Here is a 17047-nt window from a genome sequence, read left to right on the forward strand (position 1 = left end):
TAGCAGGATTAAGTTTTGTAATAACTGGAGTTTTAGATTCTTTAGAAAGAGAGGAAGCTGAAGAACTTATCAAACAATATGGTGGACGAATTTTACATCAAGTTACAAAGAAAACTGATTATATTATAGTAGGTGATCAAGCTGGTCCTTCAAAATTATCAAAGGTAATAGTAATTATTATATAATTATAATTAATTTATTAAAACTTTATATAAAATAATTGTCTATTAAAAATTTTTCTTATTAATAATTTAAAAAATATTTAGGCTGATAGTTTAAATATAAAAAAAATATCAGAAGATGACTTATTAGATCTGATACGTACACGCCCTATAGGTTGCATTGATGATATACATCAATCTCGTACAAAATTAAAAGATAAATTAAAGCAAAAATCTGAAGAATTAGAAGAAGAATCACCATCAAAGAAAATAAAAGTTATTGCGAATGAACAAACAAAAAATTTAACAGAAATACACAAAGAAATAAGCAAGAAAGAAATAGAAACATCATTAAAAATGTCATTACAAAAAGAAGAATATGATACTAAAGATATAAAAATAAAATCTCCAATTAAAAAGAAACATACTGAATTCAAAGGATCACTCATAGAAGACAAGAAAGAAATTGATGATGCAAAAGATATAAAAACAAATATAAAAACAAATATTTTACAAGATGTAAGGAATATTTGAATACGATACAAATAATTTTATTAGTTTTATATTGCTTATATTTTTTTTAGATAAATAGTAAAATATCAACGCAGGCATTGGTTGAAAAATATAAACCAAAAACTATGAAACAGATTTTGGGACAACAAGGAGATAAAAGTATTGCTAAAAAATTGTATGCTTGGTTAATAAATTGGCATAAAAATCAATCTGGTCAAGTAAAACATATAAAACCTAGTAAGTTTTTTATTCTTTATATAAAATATATTCTTATAACTTATAACTTATATATTTAACATAATATTCTTAACTTAAATATTTAACAATATTTAATTATTTAACAATAATAATTGAAAATTTATTTTTTTTACTTTAGATCCATGGGCAAAAAACAGTGATGGAGCTTTCTTTAAAGCAGCTTTATTATCTGGTCCTCCTGGAATTGGAAAAACGACAACTGTTCAAGTTATTTGCAATGAATTAGGTTTTGATCTTATAGAATTTAATGCATCAGATACTAGAAGTAAAAAACTTCTAGAAGAAGAAGTAACAGAATTATTATCTAATACTACATTAAAAAATTATTTTCAAGGTATATTTACTTATGAATTTATTTCCTGAATGATTTTAAAATGATTAATAGTTAGTAAATCAATTACTTTATATTACAATGAAAGATTTTTAAAAGAATTTGAATTAATTAATTTCATTTGCTGTCTTGTATTAATATTCTATCTGATAACTAATATTTTTAAATTTTATTTTATGTTTATTTTTAAATATTTTTAAATTTTATAGTATGTTTGTAAATATATTTAATAAAATATATTTAATAAATTTTGATTAAATATATTCAAAATATCATATATACTTTTATATATATTTTTTCATATAAAATTATTTTCGTATTTTTTAATTTTATATTACAGATAATAAAAGTAAACCATCATTAAAACATGTTTTATTAATGGACGAAGTGGATGGAATGGCTGGTAACGAAGATCGTGGTGGTCTACAAGAATTAATTAAATTGATCAAATTAACTGATATACCTATTGTTTGTATTTGTAATGATCGAAGCCATTCTAAAATGAGAACACTTGCTAATTACACATTTGATCTTCGATTTTCAAAACCTAGATTGGAACAAATTAGGGTAAAATAATATGGATTTCAAAAACTTCAAAGAAATAGTTAATAATATTTGTTTTATGTATTTTTTATTTTACTACTTTTTTTTTCATAGGCTGCAATGAAATCTATATGTTTCAAAGAAAACATTAATATCACAAATGAAGATCTTGATTTATTAATTGAATCAACTAATCAGGATATTCGGCAAATTATAAATCATTTAGCATTATTTGTTGGACAAATTGGTTTTCAAGAGAAATCTGGAAAAAAACATATAAATAAAGATCTGAAATTGGGTTCTTGGGATGTTGTAAAACAAGTATTTTCTGCAGAGGAACAAAAACATATGAATTTCAATGAGAAATGTGATCTATTTTTCCATGATTATAATATAGCACCATTATTTGTACAAGAAAATTATTTACTGGTTATACCTGAAACACCAAAGTATGTATTCAAATAAAAAGATATATTTAATTTTCTTCCTATTTATATAGATAAAATAAAGCTATTGATAATGAAATATCCAAATACTTAGATATTTTATAATTGGAATCTAATTCAAAACAAATATTTTGATATAAAATAAATTAACAATTTGAATAAAAATTAAATTATTTTAAAATCTTTATCTATTTAAAAAAAAATATTAAAAAATATTTAAATATTTAAAAAATCAATTGCATAGTTTATTTGTTTTATATTGTTACATTCATTTAATATTATTTTTATTTTACATATAGAAATAAATTATTAGAAAAAATAGCTGAAAGTGCTGAGAGTTTAGCGTTGGGAGATATAATTGAAAATTGTATAAGAAGTAATAATGCCTGGTCTCTTTTACCGATACAAGCTTGTTATTCTTCTGTTATACCTGGGGCAGCAATGTCTGGTCATATTAGTGGTCAGATTAATTTTCCAGCTTGGCTTGGACGTAATTCAAAAGCCAGTAAATTTAATCGGTAATATCATAATTATTAATTAATTATAATTCTTTTATATTCTACGTATTTTATATTCTATATTTTATATATAAATTTTTATGATTTATATGATTTTCAGTTTAATGCAAGAAATCACTTTACATGCTCGTTTGACTACTAATGCGAGTAAAGAGGCTATAAATCTGGATTACATTAAATATCTCAGAAATACCATTATTAGACCTTTAGCAGTTGATGGTATTGAAAATATAGCTGTTGCAATAGATGTTATGAATCATTATCACTTACTCAGGTTAATATTTCATTATTTCATGAAGATTAACTTTTAATTAAGATTAATTATATTAATTATATAATTATACTTTTATAATTGTAAATTTTTTTATCAAATTTTATTATTTTTATTATTAATAGAGAAGATTTAGATTCTTTAGTGGAAATTTCTTTATGGCCTGGTCAGCAAGATCCAATGCAAGTTATAGATAGTAAAGTATGTCATATTTATAAGTTTTAAATCATTTTTAATAATTTTATACATACTTAAGTATATATAAGTTATATATACTTAAGTAAAGAAAAAAAAATAAATTTATATTATAGGTAAAAGCTGCCTTTACAAGAGCATATAATAAGAATTCTGTAGTTCTTCCATATGTAGTGAATAGTACATCAAAAAAGAAAACAGTAACAAATATACAAGAAGAAGATTTAGAAGAGGAAGAAGAAGAAGTAGATTCTGATCAAAATGATAATATGGATACAGATAAAATGATCAAGGTTAACTAAAAAATATTTCACATTATGAAATTTATATTTATAAATATTTAGTTTATTAATTAAAATACATTTTTAGACAAAAAAACCTGGCACAAGTAAAAATATGGAATCAAAAAGTGAAAAGAAAGGCAAAAAGAATACTGATAATATTTCTAAACGCCGAAGAGGACGAGGAAAAGCAAAATAATGCAAATATTATAAAAAAGGAATGTGATTTTTATTTGAAAAATTTATCATTTTGTAATGTATTTATTTATTATTAGATTTATAATACTTATATATTTTTCCATTTATTGTGAAAATTTTGTTGTTGTAAAGAATGATGTCATAAATCATTCATTAATATATCTATTGCGTAAAGATAGACAAATATTTTTTTTAAAATAATAATATTCAAAAAAATTTATTTTTATTTGTTTTATTCATATTTTATTCATATATTATATTTATATTATTTTTATTTATTCATCTTTTTTCTAGTGCCTATTAGACCAAGATTCATGCACATCCTGAAATAAAATTTAAAAAATAATAATTAACTGATATTTACGCTTTAAATAAACTGACATTTTTATATATCAATTTTTGTGTTTGTTTTGGTTTCTGGAATCGATAATCTATATAGATAAATATGAATTGGATTGTCAAAATATATACCTTTTGATTTAGATTTCCATCCAATATATTCGTTAGTTTTTTTATTTTCTTCTGTAAGCCAATCTGTTAATGGTTTGAAATATTCCAATAGTCCGGCAGTATCCATATTCCTTTGACCAGTGATTTTTTCCATTGCATCTTGCCAAGGTTTAGAAAAACCTAATTCCAACATTGATCTATATCATAATAATAATTATTCATTTAATAATTGTTTCCTTGAGTTAATAGAAATTTAATGAAGACTTACTTTAACAAATTTCCTGCTGCTGTATTATTATAAATATCACATTTATGTAATGGTTTTGAATTTGAATTCTGCGGATCATATTGTTTTGCTTCTATACAAAGAGCTTTGTGAAATTGGAATTGTATTATAAAACTGACATAATATCTAATGTATTCGACATTTGCTATTATATGATATTTCGCACCAGGATCGAAGTCATCTTCTGATCGAGTTATTGGTGCTTCAATACCTTGAAAAGCTTCAGCAATATCCCACCTAATTATTAAATTAAAATTTACAAATTAAAAAGAAATATTATTTAATATTAAGGAATAAATTTTTATAATTTTTTTTGTAATTTTCCTATATATTATTTAAATATTAAAGTTATTAACCAGAAACAATTATAAACATCTGGCGTGATTTCTCCACGGAATACACTCCAGCGCCACTTTTCCATCGCATATGCAAATGGTAAGAAGACGATTTTATCAAGGCCTTTCAAATAAAGATGATTAATATTAGCTTCCACATCAGTTGAATCATCATCCAGTAATCTAAAATATAATATTTATATTATTTAAAAAATAATATTTGAAGTTGTTCATATTCATTTTAATATCATGACATAAGTTATTTACTTAATAGTTTTTAGATGGCTCGGTGTAGATGCGCTAAGTGCTATAACGTCACCAACTGCTTCATGGAATCCAGGATTCGCACCTTCTTTAAAAAAAGTGGGTTGATTTTTATATTGTAGATAATATTCCACGTGACCCATTTCGTGATGTGCGGTTAACAAGTGTTCCATCGTGACTTCAGTGCACTGTTTAATTCTAAAGTCCTTGCCATCGTAGAAATCCCAGGCGCTAGCGTGACAGATTAGTTCGCGATCTTTTGGCTTTTCCAATATTGATCGTTCCCAAAAAAGATCCGGCATTGCAGTGAGATTGATCGAAGTGAAAAAATCTTCGGCAACACGGAAAATAGTTGTCGCATTGTATCCTAAGAAAATCATTGTTTAAAAATTAAAACGATCTATCTATATGTTTTATTTTTGAGTTAAACAATTTTTCTTGTTCATATTTTTTTATTTATAATTCTACTTATTTATAATTTATAATTTACATATATGTTAATGTTAATCAAACCTTGCTTTATCATAGCATCGGTGACGTCTGGCATTTGTTTTCCTGGATACGGAGTAGTAAAATTTGCGATGTTACTCCAACTTTGCGCCCACATATTACCCAGCAAATGTGCTGGGATGGGACCATCTTTCGAAACGATATTTTCACCGTACTTTTTTCGAAGTTCGCGACGGACATATGCGTGCAATTGTAAATAAAGTGGTTTCAATTGTTGCCAGAGTGTCTCTAAAAATATTTTATGACAAATTGATATCGAATTTTAATAATTTTATTAAATATTTTAACTCACCGATTTGTTCAGGAAAATCATCAGCCTCGTAATCTTTTAGCCAATAAGCCGCGTTATCAGAATAATTATTTAATCTGGCAGCCATATTACTTAATTCAACGTATCTCATGAACAAAAATTTCACTTTTTTACCAGTGGCATTTCTCCATTCGGTCCAAATATATTTCAGTTCTTCAGGATCGCGGCTCTTTTTTAAAAGATCCGTTAATTCCGGTTCTAAAGCGAGATCGCATTTTGTTCGATTATTGTAATCGCAGATTTTGGCAGTGCTATAGATGTTTTCCATTTCACTTATAATTTTCTCATATTCTTGATAAAGCTATAACAAACTTACAATTAATTATTATGGATCACATTTTAAAATCGCATTTAAGGCAACGTAAAATGGAATTTTCATTGAACAAAGATAAAAGCGTAAAAAAATTGAACAATTATTATTATGACTTTTTTTATATCTCACACTTCTTTAAATATCAATACTTTCTGACATTATTTTAAGATTTTGTTAAAGTTTTTGGTTTATTAAAATTTCAGAGATATTTACATTTTCAGGAAGTGCTGCATAACCTAGAACGCTAAGCTTCGAGAATTGTCTCTTGATACGTTCATCCTTAATATCCTTCCACGGGAATTGGTTCACTTCTTGCCATGCGGATTTAAAGTACTGTGCCGCTTTTGAAGATACGTTCAATTTATCCGCTAAATTATCTTTAGTCAAATTCGATGCATATTTCCATTCGGCGAGCGTTAGCTTATTGTTCCATTCTGCATATTGTTTGTCGAGTTTATTTAGAAATTCTTTAGCCTTTATCAGGTTATCAGTCTTATTCGTATCCTGAGATGTTGATATTCCCCATACTAGCGATACAAATAACGCCACCAACAGTCTGCAAAATTTTATATAACGTTACAATGTTTAACATAAATAATTGCAGATAAAAATAATAATAAAACGTTTCGTAAATAGAAATAAACGTTTCAATAATTTTTACGATTTCCTTTGAGAGGTTACAATGTGTAGAACATTACAACTTATAAAAAAAAGTTTTATGAATTTTTCGGAATATTACAAATAGAAAAAAAAAATTTAGAGATGCAGATGCATAATAGTATTTATTACTTTATAATATGCCTATGGCAATATAAATAAAAGGGTTGAATGATAATATCGCGTCATGCTCCAGACCATAATGCTTTAATCAATTACGATCTTTGAATTTTTCAATCAACTAAAATAAGATAATGACTTCTAACAACTTCAATTGTGTAATATTATAACGTGATAAGAATAATGAAATTAATTTCCAAACAAATTTGTGTTTCGTTTAAAAATATAGATAGTAGATACATAGATACATAAGCGATGTGTATAGTACATTACTATTTACGATTAGTAAAAATTTTAATTTCATTTCGATTGATTTTCGTACGATCGATATATTGTTAAAGAAATATAAATAATAACAAAATAACATAGTAATAGTAAAATAGATAAATGTAAGCGTTTCATTTATATCTGTATTTTTATAAAAGAATTAATAAGATAATGTTTTATCTTATAATAAGTTTTATATTATAATAAGATACGATTATGTTTTTGTTTGACTGTAAAATTTAATTAATTAATTTTATTCAAAAGAATTTAAAAAAAAAACTATTTCTTAATTAAAATAAATTTAATAAAAACAAAATATATAAATAATTGTATGTAGAAAGATACGTGAAACAAATATAAAAATCAAATATAATATTTAGACTACTTCAATCACTGAAATGAGAGATTTCTTTTACAAAGTGGATATTATCTGATTATTATCAAGAATAAATATCGATACTATGATTTCTCTTGTTAGATTAAATCGTTAAGTTGTATATATGTAAAATTTAATCAATAATCAATAAGTTAAGTTAAATTATATAAAAGTATGATAAAAATATAAATTGCAAGAAAAATCTGTTTCATATTTGAGAATTATATATTATAAAAATGCATGTAATCCATAATTGTCACAATTGTTATAATATTATCGAAATCAAACTTGTTTAAACAAGTTAAAAATAATAAATTTTTTTTTCTCCCATACTTACGAGCGTAACATTTCCTTTCGATGTTCGACGCTGAAGTTCGACGAATTAATAAAACAGTTGACCAACTACCACAATCGGTCAAGGAGCAACTTTCACGAGTCTAGGCAAATACCGTTCCCTCGCGTAACAAAACTTGCCTACTGTCCGGTGAACACTCAACGAGTGATGTCGAATCATGAGATACGTCTAACTTTTATGCATTACCCCCACTCTTTCGATTTAATGTTTTCTCCAGTAAGAACAACGTTTACAATATATTCGTGCCGGATCATGTTTGCTCTTCGATGAATCGATGAATTTATCATTTTTCATCGAGTATGGGAATTGTAAAATATCCTTTTGCCTTTTTTTTTTGTCTTTGATATTTACTAAAACTGATATATACATAGATCTCGATTTTGAATTTAACTCCCGATTATCTTTATGCTAGAATCTTGAAATTGAAGTTTTATTAAAAAAAAAAAATCCACCAAATAATATATCATTTATAATTTTCTGAAAAAATCACAATGAACAGTTTATTATTTTCTCACAATAACTTAAGATACACAAATTATCAAATCAGTTTTTCACATACCACTCGATTCGTTATTGAACACATTTATTATTCCTTTTCTATTTTTCTTCGTTATTATCCAGTTTCGCGATAATAATGAAACGTCATAAAACGTTTGGGAATACGTAATATTCTTCGAATTAAACCTGTAAGCAAATTTTGATTGATTCTTTTGCCAATCATTTTTATAATTGATCGAAATTGACGACTCAGTTGCTTGTCATTACCAACTCTCATCTCATTCTCTCATACGACGAACAAGTTTTACATTCTCGATTCGTAACAACGAGCGTGTCCTTGCATCGAGTGTTTTGCTCTAATGTCCTCCAGTTTTTTTCTTCTTTGACTCTCGCTCGGACAATCACCGTTCCGTATACACTTCCACGGGAACGTGTCATCCTCCATATTCGTTACTCATTTCAAGGGCTCTCGTTACGTGAATTGAAGAGTAAAAAGTCTCGTAATCACGATAAATAATATGACGATAATTGTACTTATGAATCGAGTTGTCTGACATCCATTAACTACGAATTTATTCCATTAGAATGGAACAAAGAAATCAAAATTATTTTGCAATTATTTTCTAATGACGAAGAAATTTTTGATATACATATATAGATTTTAGAAAAATGATTTTTTTAAAATTATAATTTTTGAGATCATTGCAATTTATACTTTTAATTTAATTTTTATTGATCAGACGAGGATAAGATAATTTTATCTTTATTAAATACTGATATTTTGGACACGGTAAAAATTTGTAAAAGAGTATCATTAAAGAAGATAAAAAATTTAATATGATATACATTGGATTTATAGAAAACTCGTCAATATCGTTTAAAAATAATTTTTATCTTATTATTGTTGCCTAATTATTGCTTATTTAATAAGTAGTTCTGTTATCTTTGTATACATAATGAAGGAATAATGTTAAAATTGTTTGCTCTCGTGAGAGATGATTCATTATGCAAAGAGTTTCAAGTTATCGGTTTAGTTTGTAAACAATATTCGCTTATAATTCTTTTACTATTATGGCAAATTAAAATTAATTTGTAATGTAATATAAAATATATATGTAACAAGTATATCGATAACTGTAATTGAATTATCAAAAAATATCAAATTATATAATAAAATATCTAATAAATTACTCTAATATTAATAATAGATGATTGTCAAATTGAATGTCAAAAGGTATTAAATTAATTTTGTTCCGATAAAACACTATCTTATTTACATTCAATTTAAGAGATTAAGAAACTAGCAACAAATTATATAATTATATAATTATCAAATTAATTATATCATTAACATATTTAATAATTTAATATCATTTATTAATATCAAATAAAAGAGTATATCTTGCAGAAATGTTGCAGTTGTATCCATCATACATACATCGTATATATATGTAAGTACATACATTATACTTAAAATAGCACGCTCGATATAATAAAAGCATTATTCGTGAAATTACTAAAATCAGATTTGTGAATATAATTCAATGATTTTTAATAAATCTCAATAATGACGAATTAAATTTTTTATTTGGCAATTTTTACTAATATATACATTCATGTAATTTGTTAATCTCGATAATTTTTATTAAAAAAAGTACAAAGTAATTTTAATTGATTAAAAATCATAATTCGTATGTTAAAAAAAAAAAATATTGAATGATATTTAAAATAAAAGGACGATGAAAATTTGACCGTGTTCACTGACAATGAATGTTGAAAATAAGTGAAATGCATCCTTCATGAGTCAGACACAACAGAACAGTGAATCTTATTATAAAAGATACCTTATTAATAGTGGCAAAAATTCCACTAATAATTCCAATAATAGTTTTATATATAGTTTTTGCCACATTCACGCAAGTGATAAAAACAAATAATGCTATATATATATATAATCAAAACTGTTAAAAAAATTAGAATTATTTTCAATAAATTTTCAAAAATGATATACGAGATATATATTTGCTCGAATTATGAAAATTTGCTGATTTGGAAGAGAGTCATCTTACGTAATAACGCGCCATTACTCCACACACACACATATTTTCGTACACAATATGACGAGTGTAACAAATTTAACGCGATAAACAATTATGGTTTCTATTACTCGCTTCGAAACTAAAACAAAATTTCCTGTACGCGTTTTAACAGCATTACAACAATTTTACAACGCGAAAACACGCAAATGTAAACACGTTAATAATTATCACGTACCTATACAAATTAGAAGAATATTATTTAACAAACTTTTTAAAATATAACTTTATGCTATTTACAATGCTCCAACTTTGACATGTACCAACTTTAACATTTAGTCACGATTAATCGACTCTTTAACAAGATCCTCGATTTACATTAAATCATTTTGATGTCTCAAGTGGCTCCTCATCATCAATGTCTCGATTTGGTTGCCGCATGAGCCAGTGACCCGTTGAGAAGCGTGGTAGAAGGAGGCTGCTTCCTCGAATCATAAATAAATCCGAGATTAAGATTTTTCAAATATCGATCGAAATCGAATTTGCTCGTGCATAAAAGATGTTATACAGGGGGAGGAAACAAACGATTCGATCGGATATTGAGAATCGTTCTAACGGAAATCACGGATATCCATCGACAGATGGATCAACGTAGAAACTAATTCTAGCCACGATTATGCGCTACTTGGGTAAGGTTGGAGAGTCGGTGGGAGGCAGCCATATAATTCTCACCGCTGTTCTCGGACGGCCAGGGACGTCCAAATTCGTATCGCTATCCACCCTCTGCCTGAGATTCTGACATTGGCGCTATACTGATTTCCTGGTTCGTGGCGTGTCCGATCCGCAGACATCGTCACGCGAAGCTTTCGCGTGGGCAGAGGCGGTGGCCAGCCCTGGAGGCGTCCCGCGTGCCCATCTTCGGTAGCGTCGCGTACGCTGCGGATGTTATATCTGGCGTCGCGACGCCCTCGAGCCTCAGCCGCTCCTCAGCCGCCCGTCGATTCACAACTCATCCCCACGGTTGGTAATTCTGCGAAATTCTCGCTTTATTAGAACTCTCTTCAACGTTCCATTTCGTATACTCGTATAGAGACGCTTCGAAGGAAGACGCGTGGTGTAATAATAATCGATCGATTATTTTTGTGGTGACACGAGTGATTAAAAAAAAGAAAAAAAAAAAAGAATCGATAGGTTTTAGAATTTTCTAATTGTCACGTGAATGGATATGTACTTTATCGAGTGCGGGAGATTCTTAGGGTGAAGTAGAAAAAATAAGTGAAAAATTCGAATTCTTTTGAAATGTAGATAGAATTATTAGTATATCGAAGAAATTTCTTTTTCGAATTATTTCGTTTCTCTTTTTTTAACGAACGAGTGAATTATTCTTATGCAACGTATGTAGTAAAACGATATTCAAGCTAGCGATTGTAAATATTTTTTTCAGAGAAAAAAAAACGGTAGAAAAGCAGCAAAATGTGCGACGACGAAGTAGCAGCCCTTGTTGTCGATAATGGATCCGGTATGTGCAAGGCCGGTTTCGCCGGAGACGACGCCCCCCGCGCCGTCTTCCCATCGATCGTAGGTCGACCCAGACATCAGGGTGTGATGGTCGGTATGGGTCAAAAGGACAGTTATGTAGGCGACGAGGCTCAGAGCAAGAGAGGTATCCTCACCTTGAAATATCCTATCGAGCACGGTATCATCACCAACTGGGCTGATATGGAGAAGATCTGGCACCACACCTTCTACAACGAGCTCCGCGTTGCCCCCGAGGAACACCCCGTCCTCCTCACCGAGGCTCCCTTGAATCCGAAAGCTAACCGCGAAAAGATGACTCAGATCATGTTCGAGACCTTCAACAGTCCGGCCATGTACGTCGCCATCCAGGCCGTGCTGTCCCTGTACGCTTCCGGTCGTACCACCGGTATCGTCCTGGACTCGGGAGACGGTGTCTCTCACACCGTGCCCATCTACGAAGGCTACGCCCTTCCTCACGCCACCCTCCGTCTGGACTTGGCCGGTCGCGATTTGACCGACTACCTCATGAAGATCCTTACCGCAAGAGGCTACAGCTTCACCACCACTGCCGAGCGAGAAATCGTCCGTGACGTCAAAGAGAAACTTTGCTACGTCGCTCTGGACTTCGAACAGGAAATGGCCACCGCGGCCGCCAGCACCTCCCTCGAGAAGAGCTACGAGTTGCCCGATGGACAGGTCATCACCATCGGTAACGAGAGGTTCCGCTGCCCGGAGGCTCTGTTCCAACCTTCCTTCCTGGGTATGGAGTCCTGCGGTATCCACGAGACCGTGTACAACTCCATCATGAAGTGCGACGTCGACATCCGTAAGGATCTGTACGCCAACAACGTACTGTCCGGTGGTACCACCATGTACCCTGGTATCGCCGATCGTATGCAGAAGGAAATCACTGCTCTGGCCCCGTCCACCATCAAGATCAAGATCATCGCTCCCCCTGAGAGGAAGCACTCCGTATGGATCGGTGGATCCATCTTGGCTTCCCTGTCCACGTTCCAACAGATGTGGATCTCGAAACAGGAGTACGACGAGTCCGGCCCTGGCATTGTCCACCGTAAATGCTTCTAAAAGTATCGTCGACGATATAGCAACGTCGCATAAATATCGAAGAATTATTAACCGACTTGGAGGAAATCGAATATATGATCTAGCATCGGTTTCCTTTAAGAAATTATCATGCTGCGATAAAGCAACGTTACTGAAATATCACGTTATATGGATCATCATTAGATCTCATCGAATATTCATCGTTGTGGCCATCTAGATGCCACGACAATCTGACACTATTGACTTCTTAATGTCCGTGGGATGGCTAACGAAGTCATGCTCATCTATCACTTCATTTGGACGAGGAAGCTGGCAAAGGTGTTGGTTCTCGATACAGAGCTCGCTCGCGAGTGGCCAATCCTTGTTCAATATCGTGGAACAAAATTCGTGAACAATGGTAGAATCGGTTAATCTTACTTACCAAATGTATCTTTCGACCGTGAAAGGGACATTCTGGACACGCAAAGGAAGAAACAGAATTTTCAGGAGGAATTGGACCAACTTCGTGGGAGGCTGCGCTTTTTTCACTGTTCACGCGAGATTCCTACACCTCTAACTAAATATGCCTTATATCTATTCTTAGTTTCCTAATCGAATTCACCATCAATATTAATTTATTTTGTAAATATTATAAAGTATATATATTGTTATATACGATATATCAAAAAGTGAAATGAAATATACATTTTCTCATACCATTATTTATATCCTTTAGTTCCAATGCGTTGGTATATAACCGACGTTTTTAATTCTCTCTAATATATTCCATATTCTTGTTCAAAGTTGTATCGTCACTTCCTCCATCTCTTTGTATTCTTAAGTATATCGATGAAATACCTGTAACGTAAATCGTTGCATAAAAAAATATATATATATATAGATATTTAGAAACGTTGAAAAAATTTACATATAAATTTCGTTGTTCTTTTGCACCGTGCTAAATTAAGTATTTCGCGTCATCGTTATTGAATTTACTTATAAATAAATTTAGGAGATAAGCGATCAAGAATCGAAATATCTTTCGAGAGCAAGCATTAACATAACCCTCGTTTTCATTAGAATTCTATATATAATTAATTATTATCAAATATTCGAATTTTTATTTCTTATATATTTTATACGTGCTTTTTACGTAAAAAAAAAATTACTGCTTTCTTCGCGATATTCAAGACCGAAGAATATGTCTGTGAGAACGGAGAAAAGGTGGCATTCAAGTAGTTTTAAAATAACTATTATTATGATGTGGAACAAACCGTGGATGACCTTGGCCTATTGTGACTAATTTACTCTTGAACAGTTCCATTATATATATTTTTTCCAACATTACGGACATACTTTTTAAAAAAAATCAAAATCTTCATTTTTGGAGGGGAGTTCGATCGATCCTGAAAATTCGAATCTTGAAAATCGAGAGTTTTCGCTAAAGAAGAATCTCTACATTCCTCGAAAGCTTTTTCCGTCGATAAACGTATAGTTGACCGATAAAAGAGCTACAGATTTATTTTAGTCCAGATGCGTAATCTCAAAATATTCCTCCTACCTCTGATATCTGGGAGAAAGAAGAGAACAAGCATCGCATTGATAGATTAAATAAACGTTGAAGAAAATTTTTATAGCGATAGAAAAGAAAATCTTAGATCAAAGATTACGAGAAATAGATAAAAATTTTTGAAATAGATAATACGTATTGATAAGTACGATAAGTGTACAAAAATGAAAAAAATTGTAATTCATAGACATGAAATACAAGTAATGAGATAAAGTAATAAAAAAAGCAATAATTATCGAGAAAATGCTTACAAAGATAATTTTTTAATTAAAGAATTCAAACAAAGTTTATGGATAAAAAATAATAAATGCTTAAATGTAGAATACAAACGAAATTCATGATAAAATAGTCTACGTTACATTGAAAATTCTTGATACGTTCACTGTATTCTAAATTGGAATCACGATTTTGCTAAAATTACTTAATATAATTAAGAATGAATTACATCTTATTTTTATCCATTTAAAAGACATTTATCATAAGAATAGAGAATTTTGAAACATTATCAGAATTTGAAGAATATATATAAGAGCAAGCTCACTGAAAATTTACTCAGAAATCTATTTGCACACAAGATAAATCAGTGCTGTCACTTTCCATCCCCATCATTTTCCACGCAAACCATATCCACCTCTTACGTTATGTACGACACTTTGGTCTCAAACAAAACGAGAGAAAATCCACTTCCGTAATGAAACAAGACCAAAACTCGCTTCGTATATCGGTAGTTTCGAGAACTAACCTCACATATACTCTCAACTTAACTATCAAACGAATGTGTTTGACAAAGAGAAAGAAGCAATTAAGAGCAACACGAATTCTTCGATCTCGCGAATAATTCGATCTATGATCACTGATTTATCATCTCTTTCCTAAATAGGAGAGGAAGGAACAATGCTTAAATTTTTTCAGAAACGAACTCGCGAGAAGGCTACCCTCTGGTGACGAAAGGAATAATTAAGAAAAGAAAAAAATTCGAATGACAGAAGAAGTACCTACAGGAAGAAACGTTATCGAAGATTTTCAAAACGGCGCATTTTCCTCGGTCCGCTTAGGGCCTGGGGCCGCCTAGTTGGGCGAGCGTCGCGACGCCACGCGAGGCAAGCCTTTTTCGTGCCTGTCGGGCAACCACCATCCCACGAGAATGCGGGGGCGTCGTGACGAGAGCATATATTCGACGTCGGGACGCTCCGGAGGCACAGACGCCACTCCAACTCTGTCCCGTGCACGGTACGTAGAAAACTATTCTCTGGAAAACGATCCATTTCTCCATCTATCGGATACTATCGGTTACTTTCGACAATCCTTCGACGTATCGTCCATATCGATACATCGATATATACTCGATTCGATTTCAATCGATTCCATTGTATAATATTCCATATCTTTGCGATCGATTCCATTGTCAAGCGTTTCGATCGATTGTTCGAGTAGAAGAAAGCTTCGGATGCGTGGCAGTAGACTTTTAAGGGAGCGGTCGAGTTTCCTTCCGGTGTCTCGTATCTGAAATAGTATCGAAAGTTAATTGCGTTCGTATATTAAAGAGAGAAAAGTAATAAAAATATTTGATCTTGAATTATAGTAATAATATAGATATTTTTCAATATTTATTACATAGATTAACGTTTCGATTATTATTTTCTTTCGTATTAAGTTTAATATATTTTAAAACATTAAAATAATTATTTTTTTCGATTTTTTCGATCTATTAATATCTAGTTAATAAAATTGGAAATAATATAAATCTTTTTAAAAGATTATTAACCGAAAGTATCCAATATCATACACTTCTACTATATTTAGTTTTTATTAATTAAATTTAATTTTAATATAAAGAATAAAAGACCTATTGAATCATCATAAAAGATTTCATGAGACTTATCGTTAGAATCACGAGTGAAATAAATCATCGGATATCAAGATTCTACAATCTATATCCATTCTCCTTATTTACAAAATCTATTTTAAAATCTACTTACTCATATTACATAATTTGCTATTTTATATTATAAAAGATATAAGTAAGTCAGAATATCGAGTATTAAAAAAAAGTTTTCCTATAATTTTTAAAATTATTCGTAGCAGTAAACAAACTTTCGCAAGAAATGTTTTCTGTTCTTCTATCCGTTTTCGACCAATCTTTTCGTAAATGATGGCGCACGCGATTTTTTCCCCTCGAAAAAATCAAAAAAATTCTTCTAACTCAGCTAATCACGAGTGCCAAAAATACGCTTACAGGGCGAATGGCCTATCTATCATCGTGTTTAGATATACATATTCGAGGTCTTTGTCCGTGTGTAAAGTTGTTCGTCCTTTTGTGAAGCAGCAGGCATAATTTTGGCACACGCGCGCCTCGTCGTTATGCTTTATCCCTCATCACGGTCCGTGGAGGAGTCGCGGCGAGCGGAGACGGTGTTGCCCAC

At 30.3% G+C, this 17047-nt stretch overlaps 3 protein-coding genes and 1 long non-coding RNA gene across 6 annotated transcripts in view; 3 read left to right on the plus strand and 1 right to left on the minus strand.

Annotated features, from left to right (window-relative positions):
- Nucleotides 1-3725, plus strand: part of LOC102673880 (replication factor C subunit 1) — a 5560-nt gene extending 1835 nt beyond the window's left edge. The window contains exons 7-17 of one of the 2 annotated variants that reach the window (XM_031509254.1): nt 4-164; nt 267-680; nt 746-911; nt 1051-1266; nt 1604-1830; nt 1921-2255; nt 2552-2770; nt 2871-3044; nt 3167-3242; nt 3353-3529; nt 3606-3725. In XM_031509254.1, coding sequence (XP_031365114.1) covers nt 4-164; nt 267-680; nt 746-911; nt 1051-1266; nt 1604-1830; nt 1921-2255; nt 2552-2770; nt 2871-3044; nt 3167-3242; nt 3353-3529; nt 3606-3716 — 2276 coding nt within the window. In that variant the 3' untranslated portion in view covers nt 3717-3725. Of the gene's footprint in view, nt 165-266; nt 681-745; nt 912-1050; nt 1267-1603; nt 1831-1920; nt 2256-2551; nt 2771-2870; nt 3045-3166; nt 3243-3352; nt 3530-3605 lie in introns of both variants that reach the window. The other variant, XM_006607722.2, reaches the window with a different exon arrangement.
- The window catches only part of LOC102674059 (DNA-directed RNA polymerase III subunit RPC1), a 34526-nt gene that overhangs the window by 8911 nt on the left and 8568 nt on the right, over nt 1-17047 (minus strand). The window contains exons 2-9 of the mRNA XM_006607723.2: nt 7941-8331; nt 6397-6739; nt 5853-6171; nt 5564-5788; nt 5054-5417; nt 4808-4969; nt 4434-4688; nt 4169-4362 (exon numbers count right to left, since the gene is read on the minus strand). Of these exons, the coding sequence (XP_006607786.1) occupies nt 4169-4362; nt 4434-4688; nt 4808-4969; nt 5054-5417; nt 5564-5788; nt 5853-6171; nt 6397-6739; nt 7941-7951 (1873 nt within the window). The 5' untranslated portion in view covers nt 7952-8331. The remainder of the gene's footprint in view (nt 1-4168; nt 4363-4433; nt 4689-4807; nt 4970-5053; nt 5418-5563; nt 5789-5852; nt 6172-6396; nt 6740-7940; nt 8332-17047) is intronic.
- LOC102673579 (actin, clone 205-like) overlaps nt 11221-17047 on the plus strand; it is a 7940-nt gene continuing 2113 nt past the window's right edge. The window contains exons 1-2 of one of the 2 annotated variants that reach the window (XM_006607721.2): nt 11221-11512; nt 11937-13068. In XM_006607721.2, coding sequence (XP_006607784.1) covers nt 11966-13068 — 1103 coding nt within the window. In that variant the 5' untranslated portion in view covers nt 11221-11512; nt 11937-11965. Of the gene's footprint in view, nt 11513-11936; nt 13450-17047 lie in introns of those variants that run through there. The other variant, XM_006607720.2, reaches the window with a different exon arrangement.
- The window catches only part of LOC102673494, a 3040-nt gene continuing 1093 nt past the window's right edge, over nt 15101-17047 (plus strand). The window contains exon 1 of the long non-coding RNA XR_420590.2: nt 15101-15854. This is a non-coding gene — a long non-coding RNA (uncharacterized LOC102673494). The remainder of the gene's footprint in view (nt 15855-17047) is intronic.

This window comes from Apis dorsata, unplaced genomic scaffold, assembly GCF_000469605.1.
Source record: "Apis dorsata unplaced genomic scaffold, Apis dorsata 1.3 scaffold_11, whole genome shotgun sequence".
In the NCBI taxonomy this organism is placed as follows: domain Eukaryota; kingdom Metazoa; phylum Arthropoda; class Insecta; order Hymenoptera; family Apidae; genus Apis; species Apis dorsata.